The following is a 24,642-nucleotide window of genomic DNA, read 5'->3' as shown; positions in this document are numbered from 1 at the left end:
CACGCCTTCTGCCACTGCCTAGAAGAAGCTAACGCTTCAACCATGGGTTGTGACTGTGTGCTATCCCACAAACCAGTTCTTTACAACTGGGTTTGACTGTAGTTGATTCTCACTTGCCTGCACTTCAGTTCACGCTGATAGTATGTTCACCACTATCCCACAATGCCCAGTTCTCTATGCCACATACATGCAGTGCAACAAAAGTGCCCGATGGGAAGCCAAGCATGAAGACATCAAAGTCCTACCGTTAATCTTTCACCATATTCCCAACCTGCACCTAATACAACTGCAAAAAAATGCAGCTTCAGATCATGCCTGCTGCAGCCATGTGACTTGAAATGAAAGGACTGTGTCACCTAGAATACAGGGAGTCAAATTTTTGTAGAAGTAATTTTATGTGCAGGCCTTTCCAATATGCAAGCTGCAGTAAGAACGTTAGGAGACACTTTAGGTACTAACACAGACACACAAAATGACAGTATTGAATAGTCAGTGGAAGTGAAAACATTCAGCTTCACACAGAGTGTGATTCAGGTGACAGCAACAAGCAGCAAATTACTTGGCGTGCAGCATTACAATGTGCACCGTTTCATGCAGTAGTGTAGGTCACAGAAACCATTCACAGCAGTGCATGAACAAATTGCTCTGGGGAATCGCAACATTTGCTTTCTACTCTTTTCTCATTGATTACTGAATCTAGGAATAAGTGATGGTGAAGGGCCACAGACATAAAGGGGCTCCGACAGAAAATTTGTCACATTATTAATTCATTATTGATAGCTGTTGAACCATTAATTTCACTATGGAGCCTCAATTCTTCGAGAGCACAACAAAGGATTACGTTTTAATGCAACCAGTTCAAAATGAAGCCAAGTGCAGTGTGGCTTTGGACATGACAAAGGAGACTATTTGTGTTCCCGAAACTTGACGTGGCGGTGTTGTAGTACCAAACGCCACTGATGCATACATATATACTATGAGCATGTTGCCAAAAGCAGAGTCCACTCAACAATCAATAGGGCAAGACGGGAGAATGCGTCGTCCTAGGTTTCCAAGAAAGGCATAGCTTTCGGCAACATGGTCATTGTATGGCCTTCAACCACTGCACCGGGCTGGCTACTTCGCTCTTGGGTTTCACGATATCACATGACTGTCACCTCTGCTTTCGGTGATGCGCATAGTCTCCTTTTTCACATCCAAAGCAGCATGGCATTTGGCAGATGTTCTTAACAGGACACACAAAAGGTGCTGTAAATCATAATTTGAGGCCTTCTAAAGGAATTTAGGCTTCGCAACATAATTATGGACTTTACAAAAGTGGAAAACCAAATTTTCCATGTCAGTACTCTTTTAAAGAAACACTAGGGAAACACTTGCACGTATAACCCACACTAAACATTTAAAAAATTTAACAGCAAAACCAAGGTGCGGATTGTATGCGAATTTCACCTTGATGTGTAACTTCACGGCAGCACGACATCGGTTGCAATGAAGCCACACCTTGAGATAAGGTTCTCCGCCATTTAAAGTTTTGTTATTTCCTAGGGAACCTCATCCTCCCCACACCCCTGCTTGTTGAAGCTCACTTCTCCCTGTCTTCACGGACTCCTATTCTCCTCTTTACGGCTCATCATTTTGCCTTTAGTAGTTAGCGAATAGCGCACATGGAGCAAATCATGATTTGACCTTGCAGACTGCACATCACGTGATCATATGTCACCCGTTCCCATGGCACTTCCTCAGTCCGCGGGAATCGCTCCATGATACGACGGAGAGCCAAATCCCCGTTGAGGATTTTTGGCTCGGTCGCGTTTGCTCCATCACCATTGCCCATGTGATGTGCGAGGGCTTCTCCATCCGTGCTGCCATCCTCTGTCATCTGAATGCTGGCTGCTAAGTGATTAGATCCACACCACATCACCTGACTGATACATCTGCAATAACGTCCATCGTGGGAATCCAGCTTTATCAGCATTACTGAAAACCAGGGAAACAAAGCTGCTGACCGAACATATGACATGGCCGAGTCATGCATCCGAGAATGGCAACTGTTTTTGCAAAGATCTGAGCACAGTTGTATACAGTTATTTTGCAGGTTATACGAGTGCTTCTTTTTTCAAGCTAATGTGATTGGGGGCGCAGGTTATAGTGGTGGCCGGGTTATACACAGAAAAATATGGTAATCAGTTAAAACTGGTGGAGTAATTTTTCAGCTTCATTCATTCATTCGTTTGGTGGAGAAGAGTTGGTATCTACTAGAGAAAATGGAAGCCAAGGTTTGCTTTATTGAACTCGTGCCAAGTCCTCAGTACTGTTAGGTCGGAATGATGGCACAAATATGGATGTTTGTTCTTGGATTGGGGCTGTCAGGGAACAGGAAATGTTCTCGAAACTTGCTAGATTAAGTCGCAGGTTCCTTTAGAACGCAGTGGAGTCCCCCTTTGCCAATAAACAATGAACTAGACTCATGACAAAATCCACGACATCACAGCAAATGATTCACAGCCTATCTTTCATTTTTGAACGTTTTCTGGCTGACCAAGCCTCACAGTAGAAGTAAATGTTTTGCAATTGCTGAAACATTATATAAAGGGCCTCCCACCAGGCCCCATAGCAAATTTCGGCTATACGCTGGAAGTTGTTACGTGTCCTCCAGGGAGTGCTCTGCTGTAAAAAATTTTCAAATTGGCTCATTAGTAGCAAGATATAAATATTTCAGCACCGCGAACCCATGATTTCAGCAGGTGGGCTCCACTGCCCAAGCAACACGCTCTCTCCACTTGCCCCGTCTAGCCTACGCAAGCGAAATTCCTTCTCTGCGTTCTCCCATACTGGACCGTGAGGGTCGCGTGATGCGTACGTCACAGGCCCCACCTTTTCTTTTTTTCTTTTGCTTCTCGCCTTTTTTTTTTCAACGCTACGCATTTTTGCCGACGGCGTCACGCGCGAGCTGTTGTCTTGTTCGTGCAGTGCACAATTTTGCGCGCTGTGAACAAAGAAACGTGACTAGCGGTATAATTCAGTGCTACACAAATACTGAGGCAGACCAGGCGGATCGCAGAGCATGATCACGCACTGGAACACGGTAGAAAATGGCCTAGTTCCGGTATCTGCGCAAATGACCGCATGACCGTGGGAACAAGCAGATGAAGCGGAAGTACATCTCTCTTGCTTTGGTGCGAAGCAAAACAAAAGACACGCATACATTTTTTGTGTTTTATGATTTCTCTAAACGTCAATTTGTAAATTCAAGCAACAGATCACACAGATGACAGATGTCTTGAATAATTCTCAAAATCGCGTGTCACCACGAGCGACATCACACTGTGGACACGATTACGTAGGCACGGGCACTATTATGTCACTGTCCTGCTTGGAGGGCGGCGGCTGCGAGTGAAGAGGGAAATGGCGTTCGGATTGAAATTTCAGATCTTTCATCGGCGCGTAGTTATGTAATACTTTGCAGACACGATTGTTATTGCGCAATGTGTGCTCTGTGCTTGTCAGCTCAAAATGGCGAGACCTGGTGAGGGGCCCTTTAATGACACAGTTTGACTTTTAAGTGCATTTCAATTCCTAAGCTTATATTCCAATGCCGAGCAAAAAGACTGATGCTCTTTTCCAAGCATTTTCAAGTGTCGAGCATCCTTACTGCCAAGTTATCACAAGCCAGGGGCCTCGAGTTTACATGCAAAAGGAAACCTCTTGGTGAGATCAAGTGCAGGACAACATAAAAACGACATAGTCGTGACAAAATGTGCCAGTGACAAAAGAAAAAAAAATAATGCAACATGTCTGCGTGCATGCGCATACACACACTCACACATGCACACAACACAGTGCATTCCAACCCACCTTGGTGCCAATGGTGGTGACCTGGCTCTGCAGGTCATTGATGAGCGTGCCGTCTTTCACCTGGCACGCGCACATGCGTGCACGTCAACACCCCGCATGCACATCCATTTGCAGGGGAGGGTGTGGGGGGCAGGGTCGACCCGAACATAAAAGAAAGTGGGAGGAAAAAGAAAAACAACAGAACAGAGGCAAGGAGGGCAAACTTAAACTCAAAACTACGCTACTGGTACATCGTGACACAACACTATTCAAAAGCTCATAACAATGTACTTAGGCAGCCTACAGGGTACAACTGCATAAAGCTCAGAAATAAGCAATTAAGCAACATACAACAACCTGAATCGCTCACACCAGCTTGATGTGTCCCACACCAATAGATCTACAGACTTGATACATACGATGCTGCCTTAAAGGAACAGACAATTGCTGAGAACATGAATCGAAATAAACCCGCTGACGGAACGACTGCCTATCGTATTGGTTAAAACAAGCCATGTTTTTCACATTGAACATGAATTTATATTTTTAATTCTTCACTAAAATTCGTGAGAAATGACCTTTGGCTCCCTACGAAGGAAGAACATGAAGATGCACAAGAGGCCTATCACATGACCTTCTATTAGTATATGTGGGTCCTGGTCTTTTTATTAGTATTGAAATGCACTACACTTTCTTCTGTCATAAATTTTGTCTAACTTACAATGTGCAGACAGGCCTCGTTTGTAGTAAGTAGAAAAGTGGCACTGCCTTTGTTTTTGCCGAGTTGGCTTAGCTTGTTTATCAACAGAACCACGACGACGGGGGCCAGCCAGCCATGACATAGATGTGCACTTGGGCAAAAATGCGGCACAAATATAAGAAGGGTCTGTACAGCAATGTAAAGTTATTGTACAAGCTTTTGATTTTTAGAAGTGGTTGAAAAGATGAAAATGTAGGTGGTTAGCCACAGTTGCATTCACTCCTGTGAAAGCTTTCACAATTTGCAAGGTGGGCTATTGGCATTGCTCTCACTTCTCAGCGTTGCTGGAGGAGGGAATCTTTCTTTTTTAGAGGCTGCTCAGATGGAAAAATTCTGCTTAAAATATATCCACATGCTTTTGAAAGTAACCACTGCAAGTTTAAATGCTACCAAGGGTGAGCTTTGTATTGCACCATAAAAAAATTGCTCTTAAATATAGGTCATCAGTCCCTTTAAAACATTTCTTAACCCACACGCTTATGATTGACAGCTAGATGTCTAAACCATATGACCAAGAAATGCCCAGAGTGACACATTTCGGTGACCGGGTATTCGAGTAAGCACAAGTGGACTGAGTGTTTTACCGGATGAGCAGAGGCACAAATGGAAACATCCTACATCCTGCACGGTGCAGCCACCTGGTGGCACAGAGCTAAATCAGAGAAAGACAGCTAATATTGCAGTAACCGAATGTGTTCTACTTTGCTGCTGGTGTAAATTTGTGGCAGCGGAGTGATTGTGTTGCTCCCAAAAGTTTACACCAGCAGCAAAGCAAGATACACTTGGTTATTGCAATTTTAGCTGTGTTTGTCTGGCTGAGCTCTGCGCCACCACGTGGCTGCACCGTGCAGGCCACTCGCGTTTATGCCTCCGCCCCTCCGGTAAAACCCCCAGTCTCCCTGCATTTACCGGAATACCGAACAAACTAAAACTCTCTCTAGTTGCATGCAAAGTATTGAAAGGAGTATATCAGTGATTCCACAAAATATCAAAATGGGTCTGAAAATTGACATTTTAGATCACATTGAATATTTTATATTTCATGCGCATATCACTCGGCAGCACAAAAGTAAACTTCGTTTTTTTCGCAACTGCCTAAATTCGAAGAGAAATGTACTGAAGTTCTTCAGTCTGGAGGCACCATTTTCATGCATTAAGCATTCTCGCACATTCCCATGATGTAAAATACAAAATACTACGACTTAAAAGAATTCATTTTCGTGTGCTTGTGTGTGTAAAACATAAACTTGATGAAGAGTAAGCTAACATTGTTTAAGGTTTCTCGGCAAAAGAAAAATATTTTTTTAAAATTTCTAAATATATGAGGCCTTTTAAAAGTTCCTACTTTTCCAAATTTTCATCTCCTAAGCTGTTGTGTGTAGCTTTTTGAAGCTTGGGCTGTGAGAAATTTTGTTCGACAATTGTGCTGAGTACTGCTACTGTAGGAGAAATACATACATTTCAAACTGCCTTAAATTTACCATTTTAACAAAAGTGAACCCTTGGCAAAGCTCCAAATTTGACCACCTTATTGTCATTACAAACGAAATAATGCAAGCATGTTGTTTAATGTTCTTTTTACAGTGTCTGTGAGCTGTTTACGAGATTTTTAGAAAAATTAAATGTTTTTTCTTTTTATACAGAGTTCATTTTCATTAAAACAGGAAATTTGAGGCTATTTGTAAAAATATATATTTGTGCTACAGTAGAAATATTCAGCACAATTGTTGAACAAATTAAGTTCTCAAACCCACTTAGTTTCAAAAAGCGAAATGCATCGGTTGCTGCCTCCAACTTTTGGGTGCATTACCCGTCTGTTTCGTCCGGAATAAACAAGCAGGCATTAACTGCAGCAATTTCAAACAAAAAGTGTGAAATTTGTGGCAACGAAACGGTGCCATCTGCATTTATTATGGCTAAGTTATTGGCTATGCGCAAAAACAGAGGGAGTGCTTCATTCCGCTATTACAGTGACAGACAGCTTCACAGTTCCACTCCTGCAAATTCCACATTTTTTTGTTTCCCGTTGCCATTGTAACACATACTTCTGACATGCAGCATGCTGATAGCTATGGCCCGCAAATGGAAAAAGAAGGTACAATCTCAGCGCAATTTGCCTGCTATGCGCCAAGAAGCTGATTTTGTTGCATTGTTACCGGATTTACTCAAATGTAGGCCAATACTTCTGTTAAAAAAGAAAGTAATAATAATAATGAATGAAACTGCGGTCGGGAGAGATTTGACGATGCAGTTTGGCCTTGGCCCTTGTACCCACCATAGCCATGTGATGGAATGATTTTATTCCCAGGACACAGAAGAACTGGGGATGTCTGTAGGAACCAAGATCATACAAATGTTTGCAAACGTTACAAGACGTCGCTCCAAACAGGTTCAGTTACCTGTATACGTCGACATGCTTTTCACATTGTACAATTGGGTCACGCCATAATGGCATGAAGATGTGATAATGCAAGTATTCTGAAAGTGCAGCATCTTAACGATGTTGTATGCTCTTTTCACAGTCGAATCCCCCCTTCTTATTGTTCAGCTAAGATATTTAAAAACCTTTCCTTCTTTTGGTTGGCCTAGAATTGATGTCAGCCCAGATTCCAATAAGTATGGTAGTATCAAACCTTACCAGCGAAGTTGTCACTTTCGCATGTTCGGCTCTGTACACGGTGGACCATGCCAGCAAATGCCACTTATGCCAAATTTGAATGAAAAGAATCAGTGATAACTAAAACAATAAATAGTGATTAGTAAGGTATTAACTAACATTTTGCACCGCTACAAATAAAATATGGTGCCATGCATCCTGTACTTATTTCAATGCTCTCTAGCGCAAATTTTAAGCATGACATCACCCTATGCATGTTGTATGGATCATAACGAGCGTGGACCAAATTCAAACAAGGTTATCATTTTGTAATTGTTTTTTTTTTTGTAGCAAGAAACAAATCAAGTGTACATTATTTTTCTACATAATCTCCCAATTTATAAATGTGTTTCCCAGCATATCGGTAGCTTTCCGATCCCGTCGTAATAAAATGATCTGGGTTGTGCTAGCAGCCAGCTGCACATATGCATCTCCACTGCATCACTGTCGCTGAATCGTTGGCCTCCCACGGCTTCGTTGAATGACCCGAAGAAATGAAAGTCACGTGGCAACAAGCAGTGGCATAGTAATGGGGGGGGGGTGTCATATATGTCTGAAGGCTCCTTTTCCGCCGGCTTGACTGGGCGCAAATGGTAAAGAATGCTCTGGTAAACAGCAGCTCGAGCTCATGTACGCAATAAACCCAGTGTGTAGAGGCACAGAATTGTCGGCTGCAGCTTTATTAACTGCCTATGTAATAAGTGCTTGAATGTGCGGTGTTATGATCGGCCAGTGGGAGCAGTGACCTTCTAGCCTCTCCTGCCCCACTGCAGCGAATCATTTCGTGAAGCTAAGAATGCATTCCCTGCAGACAGCCCTACGATGCCAGCAAGGCGAGACATGTTTGGCAGACCGAGTATTGTATGTTGGCTCACTGTCGCCTTCATGGACCAATGGGAGCAAGAAAAGTCCTGGAAAAGGGTGTTCTAAGCCATTCCCTCACAGACTCTGGTAACTGCCGCGATCGTTTGACAGACATTCCAGTTAACTGCGGGACTATCCCAAGAACCAAGTCGCACGACCTTGAGTCAAGGGTGAGGACCCAAAGTCACATTATTAACTCAACAAAAACTTCTCTAAACAAAATCGTCTTGGGATGCTAGAGCCTGCAGTACTTTGGCACTGTACTGCAGGAACCCATTTCCTTCAAATTTGCACGTGACAGCTGCAGCGTGGGCTGTAGTGTTGTCATGGAGATGTCACAGAGAATACAAACATTATGTATTGGTTAGTCACGCCTTTTGCAGCAATAAGCAAGTTTAAGCTCACTCATAAGCTCACAGTTACATGCACCATTGTGGTGCAATGATTGTACAAGAAATCAATGTGCAAAATGCCGAACTGATGCAAAAGACAGTTGCAAGCATCTTGCCAGCAGAGAGTCGAGTCTTTACTTCGACAAGGGCTGCTATACCTATTTTGCTCTACTGCGTGTTTGCTCGTTTCAACTCAGGGGTGTAGTGATGTATCAGTTTCATCACAGGTGAAGATGCGATAAAACATACATCCCTTCCTATTGCAAACAGTGCTCAGTCGCTCGCACACATGCAAACATGACAGCCTCTGTTCGGCAGTCAAAAGACATGGGACCCATCGGGCAGACACTTTACTGAGTCGTTAGGTCCTGCATGGTGGCCAATTGAGTGCTTCCCTAACTTATGCCTGTCGTAAAACAAATTTCATAAACAATTCAAACAGAAGATTACGAAGGGCTTGGATGTTTTGCTCCACAATGTTGGTCCGTGGGTGACGAGCGTGGTTCTCATTTTCAACCTCTCCACAACTTTTCGCGAATTCCTTAGACGAGGCAAACACATGTGACCTTAACAGTGTTTGATGCTCAAACTGTGTCACCAATCTGTGCAGAATTTTGGTCAGTTATACACCCTCACAAGCAAGGAACGTCACAATAGTATGTTGTGCAATTAACAAATGTACCTCTTTCTTAGACATCATATGACAAAATACCGAAACAATGTAACAAGACTGGCTGGAGATTTAGTGAGTAGGGAGTGTGACTCCCGATTCAATAACCGCTCTACAACAAAGGTCTCGTTTATATTTGATCCACCCTCGTATGTTGTACGAAACAATCCTGCCAGAAATTGGCAGTATGTGTAAATAAATAAACTTATAACTACATGAACAACTAGGCAAAGACTCTATAACATGGTGACCCACCATGCAGGATAAATACTTCCAGGCCAAGTCAATGGCAAAAAAGCAACAATGCAACACCAATGGCAGCAGCAAGGATTGAAAAAAGAAAGATGTAAAAAGGGACGGGGGCACCACGGCTAGCCGTGGCCTCTTTTCAACACTGACCTTTTCGCTGACGGCACCAGAGAGCTCGGCTGCCTTCTGAGCTGCTATGCTACCAATCTTGACAGCCTGCGTTTTCAGAGAAGTGTGTGCAGAAATTAAGACTTTCACGACTGTGGTCGCACGGAAGAAAAATAGAGACGGTGGACTTCAATGATACCTCCAGCTTTGAACTCGTATACTGTGACAGCAGCATTCTCCCACAACAAAGACTACCACGTTTTTTTTTTTTGCCTGCATTTTTTTTCTTCAAATAATTGTGTTCGCTCACTATGGGGAACTAGACAAAAACCCAGAGGTGTTAGGGCAGTTTGTTCGGGGCAAGAAGTGCAAAGTGCATTGCATAAAAATGTAATATTTAAAATGGTGAAAGTAAAGATATGAAGATGGGAACAGCTTAGGCATAAACAGTGTCCCCAATGCAGGACAGAAGACAAGGTGCTTGACCTTAAAGTAACACCCTTTGCTGTGGGCCTTTGTATCGTCGCACAATAATCCTCCTTACAACTGGTAGCGGTGTTGTATAGAAACACAATACCTCTGCCACGTAACTCTGAGCACGCACACTACAAGCAACCATGAAAGTTTCAGCAAACACTGAAATGCGTGTAAATAACAGCAGCCAAGGAAGAAAAATCAAAAGTTAGAGAAGGCTATCCTAAATTACAGTGCTGGCTCATGCCTGCAGAATAACTTAGCCACACAAAAGAACTATGCAGCCACTTTCTCACTGTCATTATGAAGCCACTATATCATAGACAGCTCTCTTACAGTCAGGGAGCACTCTGTCACACATTACACTGACAAGTTCTCTCTACCTACATTTCTCAGGCATGCACGCAGGTCTACACATTTTACAGCAAACAACTCTCTACGCAATGACACTCGCATTTTTTGAGCATGGGTATGTGGTTACAGGAACGACACAGGCCAAGCCAGGAGTCATATTCAGGCTCGTTGCACGGGCGAACAAACATAGCTTTTCACCACAAAGTTAACATTGCTGCTCGCAAGGCATTGCACAAATTGGCATAGCCGGATGCAAACACTCGCTGAAATGCCGTCACATGAGGCACTGCTTACAGGAGATCTCAGAGGCCTCACACCTGTGTGGGCGTGAATTGTGCAACGTTCTTCAAAAGCCGATTGCAATAAAATTTTGGACCACGTTAGATGCCTAGTCCCAGACAGTGAGGATGCAGAACCACCTCTGTGCAAAAATATTTTATTTGAAATAGGTGTGGATGCGGCATGAAAAGCCAGCAAAAGTATACGTTTTTAATACCGAAAGCCTTTTAAGAAGAGCACCACCATTATCGCTCCCTAGAAATGACGTAGAACTCATAACATTTAGAGCTAGTGTGGCTAAACGGCATGTCAGCACAGATCAAGTGGTGCACACGGTGCCCTCAATAATCCAAAATCTCAGAGGTGACGTGCTGGAATTTGGAACACATACGCTAACCAACAGGTGCATGCGTCTCATACAGTGCTATTTAAAGGCTGTTAATTAAAAAAGTTTTGAGAATTACTGGCTCTGCAGCTTCGTCAAGGTGGCTTCCATAGTACAGTCGAACCCATTTATGAAGGACACATACTTCTGCCAGACACGGTCGTTATGTCAGTAGTTATATGTAGACTCAGTCAAAACGTGCAAGAAGTAACGATACTGAAGCTAGCCGTCACCAGTTATCTGTAGACACCACTTTGGTCTGAAAAGACACCTATTCGGTCTGAAAATTAGATTTTCAATATTTTCATTTTTGTTCCCTGCACCTTTCCACACCTAGTTGTAAATTCTTCTAATAAAATCACACACACGTCCAATTTGTGCATACCATCGACAATCAGAAAGGAATCTGGCATTGTAGTTTGGCTGCACTTTCGTGCCCCCTTTGAAAGACCTATTTCAATTTATTTTTTATTATCCCCCCCCCCACACACTTTATGTATGCACCTTTGTTTTACTGCAAATGGACGTAAATTGTCCGTGTAACAGTATGCGGCTTTTAAAAAAAAGTTTACCACATATTGAGCCAACAAATCACAAATGCGCTGAAATATGGCTAAACTGATAGACTGTTACATCTGAGATCATTATAAGTGTGTTTGACTGCATGTACTACTCCCTTGTAACCAATTAAGGCAAAGTGAAATTTCGTTGCAGTTTCAAGTCACACTGATGATACACATTGGACAGCCAAACTTAAAAATGCCAAAGTCCCAACTCGCTATCATCGCAGTGACTTTAGAAATAACTGAGAAATTAAGAGACCAGAATCAAGTCAACGATCACTCTGAGACTACTTCTGAAATTGTTATCCGCATTTCGTCTCCTCTGTCTTCACCTACCTATTACAGCCGAGCCTTGACATAACGAACTCGGATGTAATGCCTCGCTGGATATAACAAAGTAAGTTTAAAACTTTTCTCGCCAATATCAGTGTGTAATAAATATATGCTTACGCCAAATATCTGATATAACGAAGGCTTTTCTTTTTGTCGGATGAGATTTCATTGTAACGAGGTTCAACTGCACTACCGTATCTGCACGATTTTCAAGCACCCCCAAAACTATTGAGCACCCAAATTTCATGGTTTTAAAGTAAGAAAATAAAAGCGCACCTGAATGTAACACACACCCGATTTATAAAACAAAGATGTAGCATGTCCCCACTTTCTCAATCATAGATGAGAAGCTTTCTTTCTTTCTTTTTTTTCTTTTTTGAATGAGCTTTCATAATGAAAGCTGTGTGTCATCGTTGCCATTTGCACTTCACTGACCAGATACCAAGCACACACGGGCAGTATTCTCGAGCAAACACTTTTGTAGATACAGTCGCCGACCAATAATTAAAACTCGACGAGGACCACTAAAATGTCCGAATAATTGAGAGACCGAAATATCGGGTTTATGCAAAAAATAATTGACTTTATTCCACAAGTGGGCAAAAATCCTTGCTGCAATTATGGATTGTCACTCTGTCACTTTTGGAGTTACCTTCAATTTCACGTGACTATGGCACAAGGCGCAACGGCGTCTAGGAGCGCTGGTGGTCGTATACACCAATGCATCCAGAGCCAAGTTGCACAAAATCTTGTGAAAGTGATAGTAACTATGAAAGTGTTTGACCGAGAACACTGCTACAGATCGCAGTCGAGCACAAACTCAACTCGCAGCAACCTTCACAAAAGCGTGCTGTGTCGGTAATGGCGCTACGTCTGACGGCTCTGACGGTAGGCTGTTGGTAACGCTGCAAATGCAGTTTTGATTTCGTATCAGATTGTAACGTGGAGGCATAACAGTATTAGGGACCCATTTTCGTGGAAGAAGGGTGCATGTTAGATTCGTTAAGTACGCTAGGTAGGTAGACAGAGAGTGTGATGAGACAGCAGCATGTTTGAAAGGGAGCATTTGTCTAGAAGTATTAAAGAAAATGACGCTTCAAATTCAAAACAATAAGAACAGAACCAACGCAACTGAACTCACTTGAACGGAACCTAAAAGACTACAAGATTACCTAGTAGTAGCAGTAGTTCACTGTTGAAAGAAAGGCAAAAGGAGGTAGAAAATGAAGGGACATGGGCATCATAACTACCTCACTTCATAGTGGACACTTTGTGTCCCGGACACAAGAAATATGCCGGTGAAGAGAAAAGATCAGCGAAAGTTACAATAAAACAGACATAAAGCATGTGTTGCCAAAAATTACGCTTACGTTTTCCGATGCCTTCGATGCTACCTTTGTTGCTCCAGCTGCGAATGTGGCAAATCCCTGCACGAAATTTTATAGGGAAACTCACCATGACTGCACAATTTTCATCACAATGTAGCAGAGCTTTAAGGCTAAACCCCATGAGCGCGATTTTGTGCGCGACAGCGACGAGCGACGGCTTTGAGCGATGGATCGGACCATCGCTTGAACAGATCGCTCGGTCTTGTCGCGCGATCTCTCGGTTCTGCAAATCTAGAATTCGTCGCTCGTCACCCGGAAGTGCTATGAGCGACTAGCCAATAGCGCGAAGCCGGAACTGGATGCACGTAACTCAAGTGCTTCCGATAGTCGCACGGAATGAGCAAACAATTGAATTTTTATACTTGCAAGGATAAGAACCTACTGGAAGACCTTCAGAAATATTTTACGCTGCTTTTTACAGTAAAACACATCAACTTAGGTTAATAAAGTATGTGTCACGCTAGTTTCGGCACCTATGTTGCTGCCCTCATACCGGCAACACTGGGGAGACGTCGCTCGAAGTCATCGCTCGCATGCGGTACGACTTGTAGGCGACGAGCGAATGTGACAACCATCTCCATCGCATCGCTTGTCGCTGTCGCACGCAAGATCGCTTGCATGGGGTTTATACTTCACATGTATGCTCGCAATTTGTTTTCTTCTATATTTTTCAATCTGCAACCCCTAGTACTGTTGACCTTTGATGCAATGAAGCTGCACATTCCATAGCAAATGTTGCTAAGCCAGGTACCTGTACTTTAGTCATGCCCATTACTTTACACACCTCAAGGACCAGTTGTTTTGGCTACCGTTACCATCTTTGAGTGAACATCTACAGAAAAAAAACTCTCAGGCCAATGCACACAACCTCAGAGAAGAGGGTAGCAGAGAGAGAGAAAGCGGTGTGGGTGAGCAAGCGAGTGAGTGACAGCAAGGTGAACTATTGCACTGGATACTGCTGACAGCGGAACAGACAACAGTACGCGAGACGGAGGAATGAAGTAATAGACTAATGGATGGATGAAGGAAATGAATCAGTTCTGTTAATTTAAGCTTTTCAAGATGCCTTTGAGTGCTTCTTTACAGAGACCTATTGAATGAAACCAAATAAGACGAAACTGAGTTCGACATGGCAGCTGGCAAGCTTTACGAAGCCCAACGTCGATGTGCCAATAGGCAACAGCCTTCCAGACATCACAACACTGCACAGGCTTCTGCATTGTCTTTCCCCAGCACAGGTACACTGTGTGGCATTTTGGGCTCTGCTCTTGAAGCGAAGTGAGACAAACTCACTACAGAGAACATATCTATTATTTGTGATAGTCTTGCACTGTACGCATTTCGTGCCATATCTACTCATTTAAGAGGCACCAATCAAAGTGAATACAGTGGAACCTCATTCATATGTTCTGGAAAAAAAAAAAATGTGAGAAGAGATGTAATAAGCAGAAAAATGTATGATCCGAAGCCACTAAAGAATTGGGCAGACTCAACTGTAGTTGACATCTATGTATAATACGAAGCAGTGCACGAATTGTTGCAGCACGAGACGTTGACGCGTGTCGAGCTGGAGGAGCCCAAACGACCGGAGAAGCATGTTGTCATGCTCCTATCGCATAGTGCTTTAAAACAGTGACGGGTAGCCAGAAATTAAATCGAGCTGGTGCTAGAGTACAATACCACCAGAGCGAAACATGATGTTTTTTTGGCGCCGCCTGCAGCAGGGAACAGCGGCGTGTTTGGGTTATCTATCAAAAACACACAGTACACTTTCAATGGCACTTCGCCCCATGCACTGTGGAACAGATAGGTGAAGAAGCTTATCGCAACAGGGTTGGCGGTGATGCTGTAAATACAACGCTGAGTACCCTGGAGGCGATTTGCTAGTAATGGAATTGGGAATTGGGTTTGTGCCGGCATTTTCACGTGAGACAGGCGGGCGAGTACTGCGGGGAAGCTGCTCCAGCAGGCGGCTCCTGTTCTTGATTGCGCGTGCATCTTGCGCCTTTTCTTGTTTACATGAAATCTACCGGGCAGAAAACTTGTCATACGATCACAGTTTGATGATATGCTGAACATTGGTGCCAAATTATTGTGTTTTCGGGAGCATATGAACCGGTAAAAAAAAGAAGCGCAGGTGTATAAGGTCATTTTTGGTACTTTTGATTGCAAATATTGGCACCAGGAAATTGTAAGATGCAGGACCATATCAAGGAGGTTCTACTGAACACAAAAAGAGGAAGACTCCCCACCCCTCAACCTCCAGAGCCATTTGTGACAAACTCACAACAATTTGAAACTTTCACTCGGACAGAAGTGCAGGATTTTGAAATCATCTATAGTCATCTAAACTACAACATCATTGTGAAATCCTACCTCATACTTTGCAATCGAAGATTTACATAAGTGGTTTCCGATAAGGCTGAATACCAACTTTTTTATGAGCTGTTACACGATGCAATATAACGATTATAAAGAAATTACTTTTTTTCCCCTAAGTAAGCTTGGTCATTTTTCTCGTGGTAAGCACACAATTTTCACCACAAGGCAAGAGCAAATGTTCTGAAACAACCAGTTGACTCCTTTGAAAAAAAAAAAAAAAAAAAACCCTTCTGCCAGCCACCGACATGTTCCATCTAACTGGACCAAACTGCCATCAAACTAAGCACCCGGACACTCACCGTGCTGAAGGACGACCAGGCACCGTCGAAGAACTCCTGCGACTGGCTGCGTGGTGGCTCTGAAACCGTGTTGCCAAACCCGCTGTAGCGTCCACCTTGGCTAGGCGGCAAGTCTCTGCACAGTCACGCAGGTGGCAGTCTCAACTTCAGGTCGAGCATTCAGCTAGCCCTGCCACATCAACACTGTGGTTTCAGAGCGCTTTCGGAATTCCAGTTTTAGGACAAGCACAAGGTGACCCAGCCGAATCAACCTTATGAATTTAGAATGACTATGGCCAAAGGGACACATCTTTCTCGCAAGTGAGAAAGTCGCTGACTCACTCTGGCCGTGTGGCATTCTTTGCTTGGACCCGGGAGAAGAAGTCATCTCTGTGCGAGGCTATCTGCTCCGAGTTGAAGTTGTAGCTGCACGAAAAGACAGTGGGGACAGGGGACGTCAGCTGGAGACGCCAGGAGCAGAGCAATTTCTTGTACAAACGTTATGACATTACATGTTAAACGGTGTCAAAGAGAACAGACACACGAAGTACTTACCGTGAAAAGAGACGTGGGAAGCTGGAAAAGTTGCAAGAACGAAAGATGGGTGGCATTGCCACCTTGGAGTTCACGCACCAGCTCACAGTAAGGTCATGAATTTTAACATCTGCTTGGACCTAGTTAACTTTTTATCAGTGGAGGTGGATTACATTGTTTTACGAAAAAGCCAGGCACTAGACATGGCAAGTTTCAGGAACTTTTCATGAGCCACAACAGCCTGAATACAAAAAAATACTTTGAAATCCATGACATCACACTCGACGCACTGGTGCTGTGGTTTAAGCAAGAAATTTAATAATTGGAATAGTGACCTCCATTTCTTCTTCCAATAATCAACCTTTTACCATGATGTTAATGAAAATGAAATTTAGAATTAATACTTCATAAGTCTAAACCGATTTATTCTTTCCATTTGGGTGTCGCTTTAAACACTATGAAGGGATTGAATGGCAATTCAGGCAGGTTGCTTCTTGTTCGGTAGAAAAACAACAAAATGACAGGAGAAGGCGTGACATAAAATTGTACTAAACCGACTGGCATTTCAGCCAGTGCCTATTATTTCATCTGTCAAGCACATCGCACCTTCACACTTTTCCTCTCAATCATCACTACTCAATGTGTCAGCCATGGATACTCAAGCATCATCAAGTGTTAGAACAGGTCCACAACCACCTGAAAGCTGCCACTGAGGAGCTTCGTGCATGAAAATAGTGTGCTGGAAAATAAAATGTCTAGCTAGATGCTGGCGATGGCCCGCCTTTATACAGCAGCATCCTGCATCAAGTAAACATGGCTAACAGCTAAACACACTCGTATGTTTGACAATATTCTTTGGTCCTAACATTATTTAGCGCTGTTGTGAGTGAGCACGCGACACATATACGCACATAACATAGAATTCCAGCAACCAAACCACATTCTTGAGGCAAACTCCACTGGTCGTTCCAGTGGAGCTACACAATTTTTCACATGAATTTGCTTCTTCCAAAGGAAAACAAACTGCTTCATGCTTGATCACAGAGGTCGTCATGTGCATGCCTATATCAAATGCACATTTTCTAGACCTTCCAATTCAAGGCAAGCCTCAAAGACAAGGTACCAGAGTGATTGATCTACCACAGAGGAAATTGACCAAAAAGAGGAGAAAGGCCCTAGCAGTAAGCATGAACCAACTCTGTATTAACAAGTCACAAACAAGTTTGTGAGTGTCAAGCAAAATCTGTTCCAGACAGTGCATTTTGCCTTTCAACCGTGCAGCTTCATTCAGCGGCTGCATTAGTTTTGAAACTGTGTTCAGTAGCTACATTAAATGCAAGCATATTTAGGAGATGTTACTGCGTCTCTTGAAGACCTTTAGTTTAACGTATGAAAACACAAGCGTACAGAAAATTTTACAAGACGAGGCAACGCCTGGTGCACTGTGTCAGACCTGTTCAAGCCAAGACAACTCATTAGTGTACCTCCTGCTGCTTCTGTTTTGCCACATTTCATCCCTAAAGACGCTAGAATTGCCCAACGATCTAAGAAATTAGCTGCGCTAGTCACATCTTAGGCGAGTTTGGAGAAAGAGGAATCCACCATTTATTCGCAATCAACGATAGTGAGAGGCCAGCAATCTGGACAATTTGTACTGAAGAGGAAGCCACCTTTGGCAACATTATAGCTCTGCGACAGCTACAAGGTTTATAACCCCACTCTTAGACATCAACAAAACATGTGGCCACGCCCTCAACCCACCTCTGGTAGCCTCCGCTCCAGTCCTCGGGCCGACTGCCCGAATCATCGAAGCGCGACGACCCCGTTCCGAAGCTCTGCTTAAGGTCGGGACCTGAGCTGCTCTTGGGGAATGTGCGTGTCACGTGGTGCCGACCAGATGACGTTTCGGCTGACCACGTCTTGCCCTGGGCCTCTGTTGCAATCTGCACGCAGACCATGGGTGGTCAGAGCACATCTCCGAGCAGGGCGGTCGGAAGCAGGACAACCAGAACAGGAAAGGTTGCTACATTTGTTTGCAGAAAACTCGCAAGACAACATTTTTGGCATGAGCACAAGTCAATAACAATGGTGTTTACTATGAAGAGGGTTAGCAATTTAACAAAGCCATAAGGGCGTATTACACACAGAAGTGAGGCTATGCAAGAAGCTATAACAAAAAAAAAAGGGAGATTGTCAGTGATCATGAAATAAGTATAACGATAAGAAAAACTGTTCCAGTGGGTTATCCTCTAAAACTAAACTTGCCAGTAGCAGCTTTCATCTTCAACGACAAGAAAGAAGGCTTCTTTAAGTGCAACAGAACTAAAGAAGCACAGCCATCTAAGCTTTTAATAACTTCATAGGAGTATTGACTGGCATGACAGTCAGAACTATGTCACAAAAGATCTGTGAAAGCAGTGAGGGTAAACGCATGTGTGCAGATCGTCGTCCTATCTGAACATTGTCTGATAGGCTATACCAATCAGTCCACTACTCCTGTTTATCAGCTAATCTATTACTTGTAAGCCTCTACAGTAACCACTATATGCACTCGAGAGCCATGGCAGATGACAAATGCAGCAGATGGGAGCTATGCTCTGCTCCCTTAAAAGCATGTCTATGAGTTCCTGCTTGCTTTGAAAGTGGATAAGCAGCAGGGGCTATACCAAGCTGAATGGAACGGCCTAGCAGACGATTCTCTGGCAAGATAATGAACTCCATGTATGAGCTAACCATTGCTGCATTTATGGGTATGCTCGGTGATGCGGCTCTGGCCGTTATGTCAGTCGACACTTCCATGACACTTTAATATTAAAACTTGGGGAGCTGTACAGCAATGTCCACGAGAAGTCCCTGTACACTTGGAAGGAAGCCACATTTTTGTAAAGAAATGTACCAGTCAAAAAACCGTGAATGTACACAGTCACCAAGGAAACACTGTTTTTGAGCCACAGGCAACCACACACATTGAAAACAGCCCTAAACACATTCACTTATGCTTGCCTCATGTAGTCACTGGCATTTTCTATCACTGACAAGTGTGCTCTGTGGAATCCTGGCAACGTTGAGCTCTCTTACTTTAGTTTGAGCTCTTCTTTCTTGTCCTTACTCTGTGCAATGACCTTTCTCCACTTCACATGAGCGTTCTTGGATATGGCATTTGGAACTGTTTCCCAAACAGTAGCTATGGCAATCAGCAATATCAGGTGATGACCACAACACCAGCTCTGCGTAGCTCTGGACATGCAGTTGTGACCGCAAACTTTACGCTACCACTCGACAGTGCTTCTAAACATGTTGCACTGCCTGGGACAGCCAATTACACTGCAGAGAACTCCACTCATTACAACCAAGCAGCCATACCTTGTCCCTGTAGAGTGCAGCAGCCTTGGAGTCATAGCGCTGGGCCAGGGGCGCGGTGGGGTCCCAGTCCAGCTGGGCCTCGAGGAAGCGACGCGCCTTGTCGTTGCCACCCACACGCATCTTCTCTAGCTCCAGGTCTTTCCACTTGTCCATCGTGATGGACCGCACGAAACTGCACATAACAGAATGAAATAGGGGTCGCGCTTCTGTAATTGGTATTTCTAGAAGTGCAGTCCATGGTACACTCAGGTGTCTGCAAAAGTTCCAAGTAGGTTATCAAAGTTGGCTTTGTGTCACAATCTCACAATAATGCCGATGACACCAGCAGGTCTGGTTTTTCAAGACCAACTCTAGTAATATCAAACTAAAATACCTTGGCAAACATTTCACATCACATGTCCTCGCTAAAGTGTGATCCTTTCACATGCACAAAGTGTGCAGTAGAATCTACTCTGACACTATTCTAACATGAGAGAGGGCAACAAAGTTTAATAGCGCACCTGAGATGTACGCCCAGGCCCCGGTGTTTTCCAGAGCATTCCAGGCAGATCCAAATGCCATAGGTGACGCTGACCCACTGGGGGTTGTGCGCTCCACACTCGAAGCATTTCTGCATGCAGACAGCAGCAGAGGGAGCAGGGAAAAGGCGAGATGAGATGAAGGGCACAATGACGAAGCAAGCTCTGTGGTGTTAAGCTGTTATGATTAGGCAGGAACGTGTAAAACATTTGGAGAAGCATTAACAGGAAATTCTGAAACATTTCAGCCAGAGTGCACTTTAGAAACACTTCGTGTTTCACTACTACATTTGCTGTGTAGTTACGCGCAGAGCTTTTGAAACTAATAGCGTTTCAATAGCACCATTACGTGCATGTCTGCTTACTTTGTTGATGCCTACTGTGTGCTAGTGTTTATAATATCTGTATTTATTTTGCACGAAAAAGGTTGTTTACAAAAGAAAATGAAGGTGCGAATATGTGTAATGCCTTTAGAATCTTGAGCACTAAGACATAACCTAAAAGGGTACCTTTCAGAACTGAGAATACAAACTTCCTTAATTATCTCATTGTTCAAAAAAGCAGACTGCTGGGCTAGACTAGTTAGCACTCTATAACAGCAGACATAGCACAAAAGGGTACGCAGAACATCCAAGGCAATGAAGACACAGCACTACTAACAATTGATTGTTTATTCACTGCGTCTGGGTCTCCTCTGTCGTCCTGCATGCCCGTTTGTGCTATACATACAGTTATCACATTGCCCCGAGTGCCACTATTATCACATTGCCCCGAGTGCCACTATTACAAAGGCTTCCTTCTCCACTCTCAAGAGCCCCACTGAATAGAGATACCTGAACTGCTTAGGTAATTGGCAAAATGAGCAAAAGGTAGTTCAACTAACTTAGCTTTACTATCATGAATCAATTTCTTAAAGTCTTCCATCGACAATGGCAACTTCCTCAGTTCTGTATTTCTTGATTTTTACTAAAGCCTTTGACACCATTAATCATAATATATTATTTACTAAACTAGAATCATTTGGTATCACTGGTCCACCTTTAACTTTTTTAAAGAATTACTTACTTGATCACAAACAATCAGTCTGCACAGGTGGCATTTACTCAAATGTTATCATTAATCAAGGGGTACTGCAGGGCTCAGTACTAGGGCCTTTATTGTTTTGTATCTACATTAATGATTTACCTGACTGCATCATTCTTCCTAACGTTGTCCTTTATGCTGACGATACCACCATTTCCATGTCACACAAATCGTTAACAATGCTAATCACTAAAATGAGCAACGAATTGACCAAAGTTATTCAATGGTGTTCTTTAAAAAAACCTGCTTTTGAACCAGCTTAAAACTCAGTTTATGATTTTTTAAATCATCTCAAAAAGTTCTCCCTTGTCTACCACAAGTATCCATAGGCCATCACTTAATCCCAGCGGCCAATTGTGCAACTTTCCTTGGCATAAAATTGGACCCTAACTTGAAGTTTAATAATCATACTGCTTATGTTAGACAAAAAACTGCTTTTGGTATCAGAGCTCTCATTAAATCTCGTCCATTTTTTTCTGTTCACGCCATATTGTCTTATACTTCACCTTCATACATAGTTACATCGGGAAATACATATAACTGTCACCTTTCGTCTATACAGCACATTCAGAACCAGGCCGTTCGCATTATTACCAACAGTTCTTTTTACTCTAATGCTGCTCCGCTCCTTCAGGCTAACTTCATTCTTCCTACATCTGGCTTGTTTAAATTTAATTTACTTATCACTCTTTTTAAATTACTTAACAAGCAGCTCGTGTTTCAATTGATAGATTCTAGGTTGCTCAGAAATACTAATAACACTAGGTTTGCCCATAATCACAACTTTCTATTACCTAAATGCAACATGAATTATGCCAAAATGATTTCCTCCTTCTCAGCAATTCAACTGTGGAATGACTTACCCCATGCTCTTAAATCATCATCATCCTTGCATGCATTCAAATATGAACTTAAAAATTTCATTTTGTATAACTAGTCGTCCTGATTAACTTACTTTGTATATAAAGTGTTTACTTCATTTATTAAATAGGTTATAACAATTTAGATTGGTAATGAGCAATTTTTTTTTCATGTGTGACTCATTGTATAAAAATCCAATGTATTCCTTTTCACTACTTCGTTCACTTTTTATTTACTTATATATATTGTATAATTTTACACTGCTGTATTAATTAATCATTTTGTACCAATCTTGTTAACCGAGGGTCCTGCTACAGTGATTTGACTTTGGGACCCTCGCCTGTATACTATTAACAACCAGCTATGTATCTTGAAAGAATAATAAACTGAAACTGAAAGAATGGTGCACATCATCTGCAAGCCTGTTCACAAGTCTCTTTCTTTATAAAGAGAAATGGCCTTTATGATTTCATTTGCTGTTTAGGCTCCAAGGACATGTGTAAACTCAATCCTAATGGATTTCTCTTTCTCTTTTTGTTTATTTTTTTTTTTAACAGAAACGTTCAGCCGTCCACTCAAAATGAAATGTCTCCGTTAGAGTTACAACAATACTATACCTGCCAACCTGTGAAAATTAAAATTCATAAAATCTTGTAGACACAACACCAAGAAAAAGTGGGGGAGAGGGAGGAGGATAGGACACTTTTTTAGCCATGTACACAAACTTTTTCAGGAATATGTAAGCCGTTTATTATTGATAATTTACCCTTAGATGCAGCACACAAGCACAAACAAACTTGGCACAGCAAGTGCTGACAAACAACAGGCTGTTTTTAGATCCCAATGACCTCCTCAGAGGCTTTGACATTGCCGATTTCGCCTGCTTCAGGAACTTGCCTGTGGAAACGTGCACAACACTAGTGCTCTTCCTACATTCTTTCACAATCGTTATCATCATCAGCATCCTGGTTACGCCCACTGCAGGGCAAAGGCCTCTCCCGTACTTCTCCAACTACCCCGGTCATGTGCTAATTGTGGCCATGTCGTACCTGCAAACTTCTTAATCCCATCTGCCCACCTAACCTTCTGCCGCCCCCTGCTACGCTTCCAGTCCCTTGGAATCCAGTCCGCAACCCTTAATGACCATTGGTTATCTTCCCTCCTCATCACATGTCCTGCCCATGCCCATTTCTTTTTCTTGCAATCAGGAGCCTTCCAATAGAAACTTCGGGAACAGACAAGCAAAATTTATTCACGAACAGAACTTATTTTTCATAAACCTTGACACAAGATTCATTAAACTCAAATTCGTGAACTTAACGAAAAACACGGGAGAGTTGGCAGATGCGTGATACTAAAATCCAAGGCACACAAAGAGGTGAGAACAAAAGACGCAGTGTGACTCACATTGTTTGAATCTCGAGGCTTCAGGTCTTGTAAGACTCTTCTCGTTCGTGGACTAGCCATGGTGGTCTACCTCTGTGGGGACTAGCTGCCTGTAAAGACAATGGGCAAAAGCAGTTAAAACAAAGCAACTCGTGCAGCTTCAAGAAAGGATAAGAGAAAATTAAGAGAGGGAAGGTATGAACAAATGAAAAGCTAACAGAGCAAAAGTATTTTTTTAATGAAGTTACTGCAAAGAAAAAGAAAAGGCACATTAACATTGATAATAAGAACAGCCAATAAAGTAGCATTACGGAAAACAAAGCAAATGGTTATTCAGGAAAAGGTACCTGCAATACAGCCATAGCAACAACCAAAGCGAAAAGCATAAGACTCATTCCCATGCTCAGATAGTGTACATGGAGCTCACTTGCAAGCAACTTGCACAACCATCATGTACTCCATCCACACTCTCAGCGAAGTTTTTCAAACAAGGGACACTAAAGCCAAAGAATAAATTGCTTTAGACTGATAAAGTATTCTTCAAAAACTCTATTGTAGTTAATTTCACGATAATAGGTCAATTATTAGAATAGAAAATGAAGGTCAAAGATTTATTTCTTGAATTTCGTGCCGCAATGCCGGTACATCAGCCTTTGGCTCCTTTAGAAGTCAGTGTAGTCGATTTTTACCACTAACGAATTATAGCTGGGCCCTATCAGACACTGTAAAAATCCACGGCCTCACAGTGAATTGGTGAGGGAACTTGGCAGTACGACTTTTTAACATTTTTATTATTATTATTAGTTATTTATTTTTGGAAGGGTAATTTACTGGTACAGAAGTAAATTCTTTTAGTGCCCCTTTAAGCTTCCCCGCTCACCCTAAAACATACCCTGGCGTGGTCTACAAGGAGCTACGCACTATGCAC

At 42.8% G+C, this 24,642-nt stretch overlaps 1 protein-coding gene across 8 annotated transcripts in view; it reads right to left on the bottom strand.

Moving 5' to 3' along the window:
* ArfGAP1 (ADP-ribosylation factor GTPase-activating protein 1) overlaps positions 1-24,642 on the bottom strand; it is a 62,484-nt gene that overhangs the window by 34,885 nt on the left and 2,957 nt on the right. For 5 of the 8 annotated variants that reach the window (XM_075668647.1, XM_075668654.1, XM_075668649.1 and 2 more), the window contains exons 2-10: positions 23,736-23,824; positions 20,367-20,476; positions 19,867-20,038; positions 18,265-18,446; positions 16,312-16,395; positions 15,991-16,105; positions 13,292-13,348; positions 9,576-9,641; positions 3,856-3,915 (exon numbers count right to left, since the gene is read on the bottom strand). In XM_075668647.1, coding sequence (XP_075524762.1) covers positions 3,856-3,915; positions 9,576-9,641; positions 13,292-13,348; positions 15,991-16,105; positions 16,312-16,395; positions 18,265-18,446; positions 19,867-20,038; positions 20,367-20,476; positions 23,736-23,795 — 906 coding nt within the window. In that variant the 5' untranslated portion in view covers positions 23,796-23,824. The remainder of the gene's footprint in view (positions 1-3,855; positions 3,916-9,575; positions 9,642-13,291; positions 13,349-15,990; positions 16,106-16,311; positions 16,396-18,264; positions 18,447-19,866; positions 20,039-20,366; positions 20,477-23,735; positions 23,825-24,642) is intronic. The other 3 variants (XM_075668653.1, XM_075668652.1, XM_075668655.1) reach the window with 3 other exon arrangements.

Source organism: Dermacentor variabilis, chromosome 9 (assembly GCF_050947875.1).
Source record: "Dermacentor variabilis isolate Ectoservices chromosome 9, ASM5094787v1, whole genome shotgun sequence".
NCBI classification, from domain to species: Eukaryota; Metazoa; Arthropoda; class Arachnida; order Ixodida; family Ixodidae; genus Dermacentor; species Dermacentor variabilis.
This window is presented reverse-complemented; position numbering and strand designations above follow the sequence as displayed.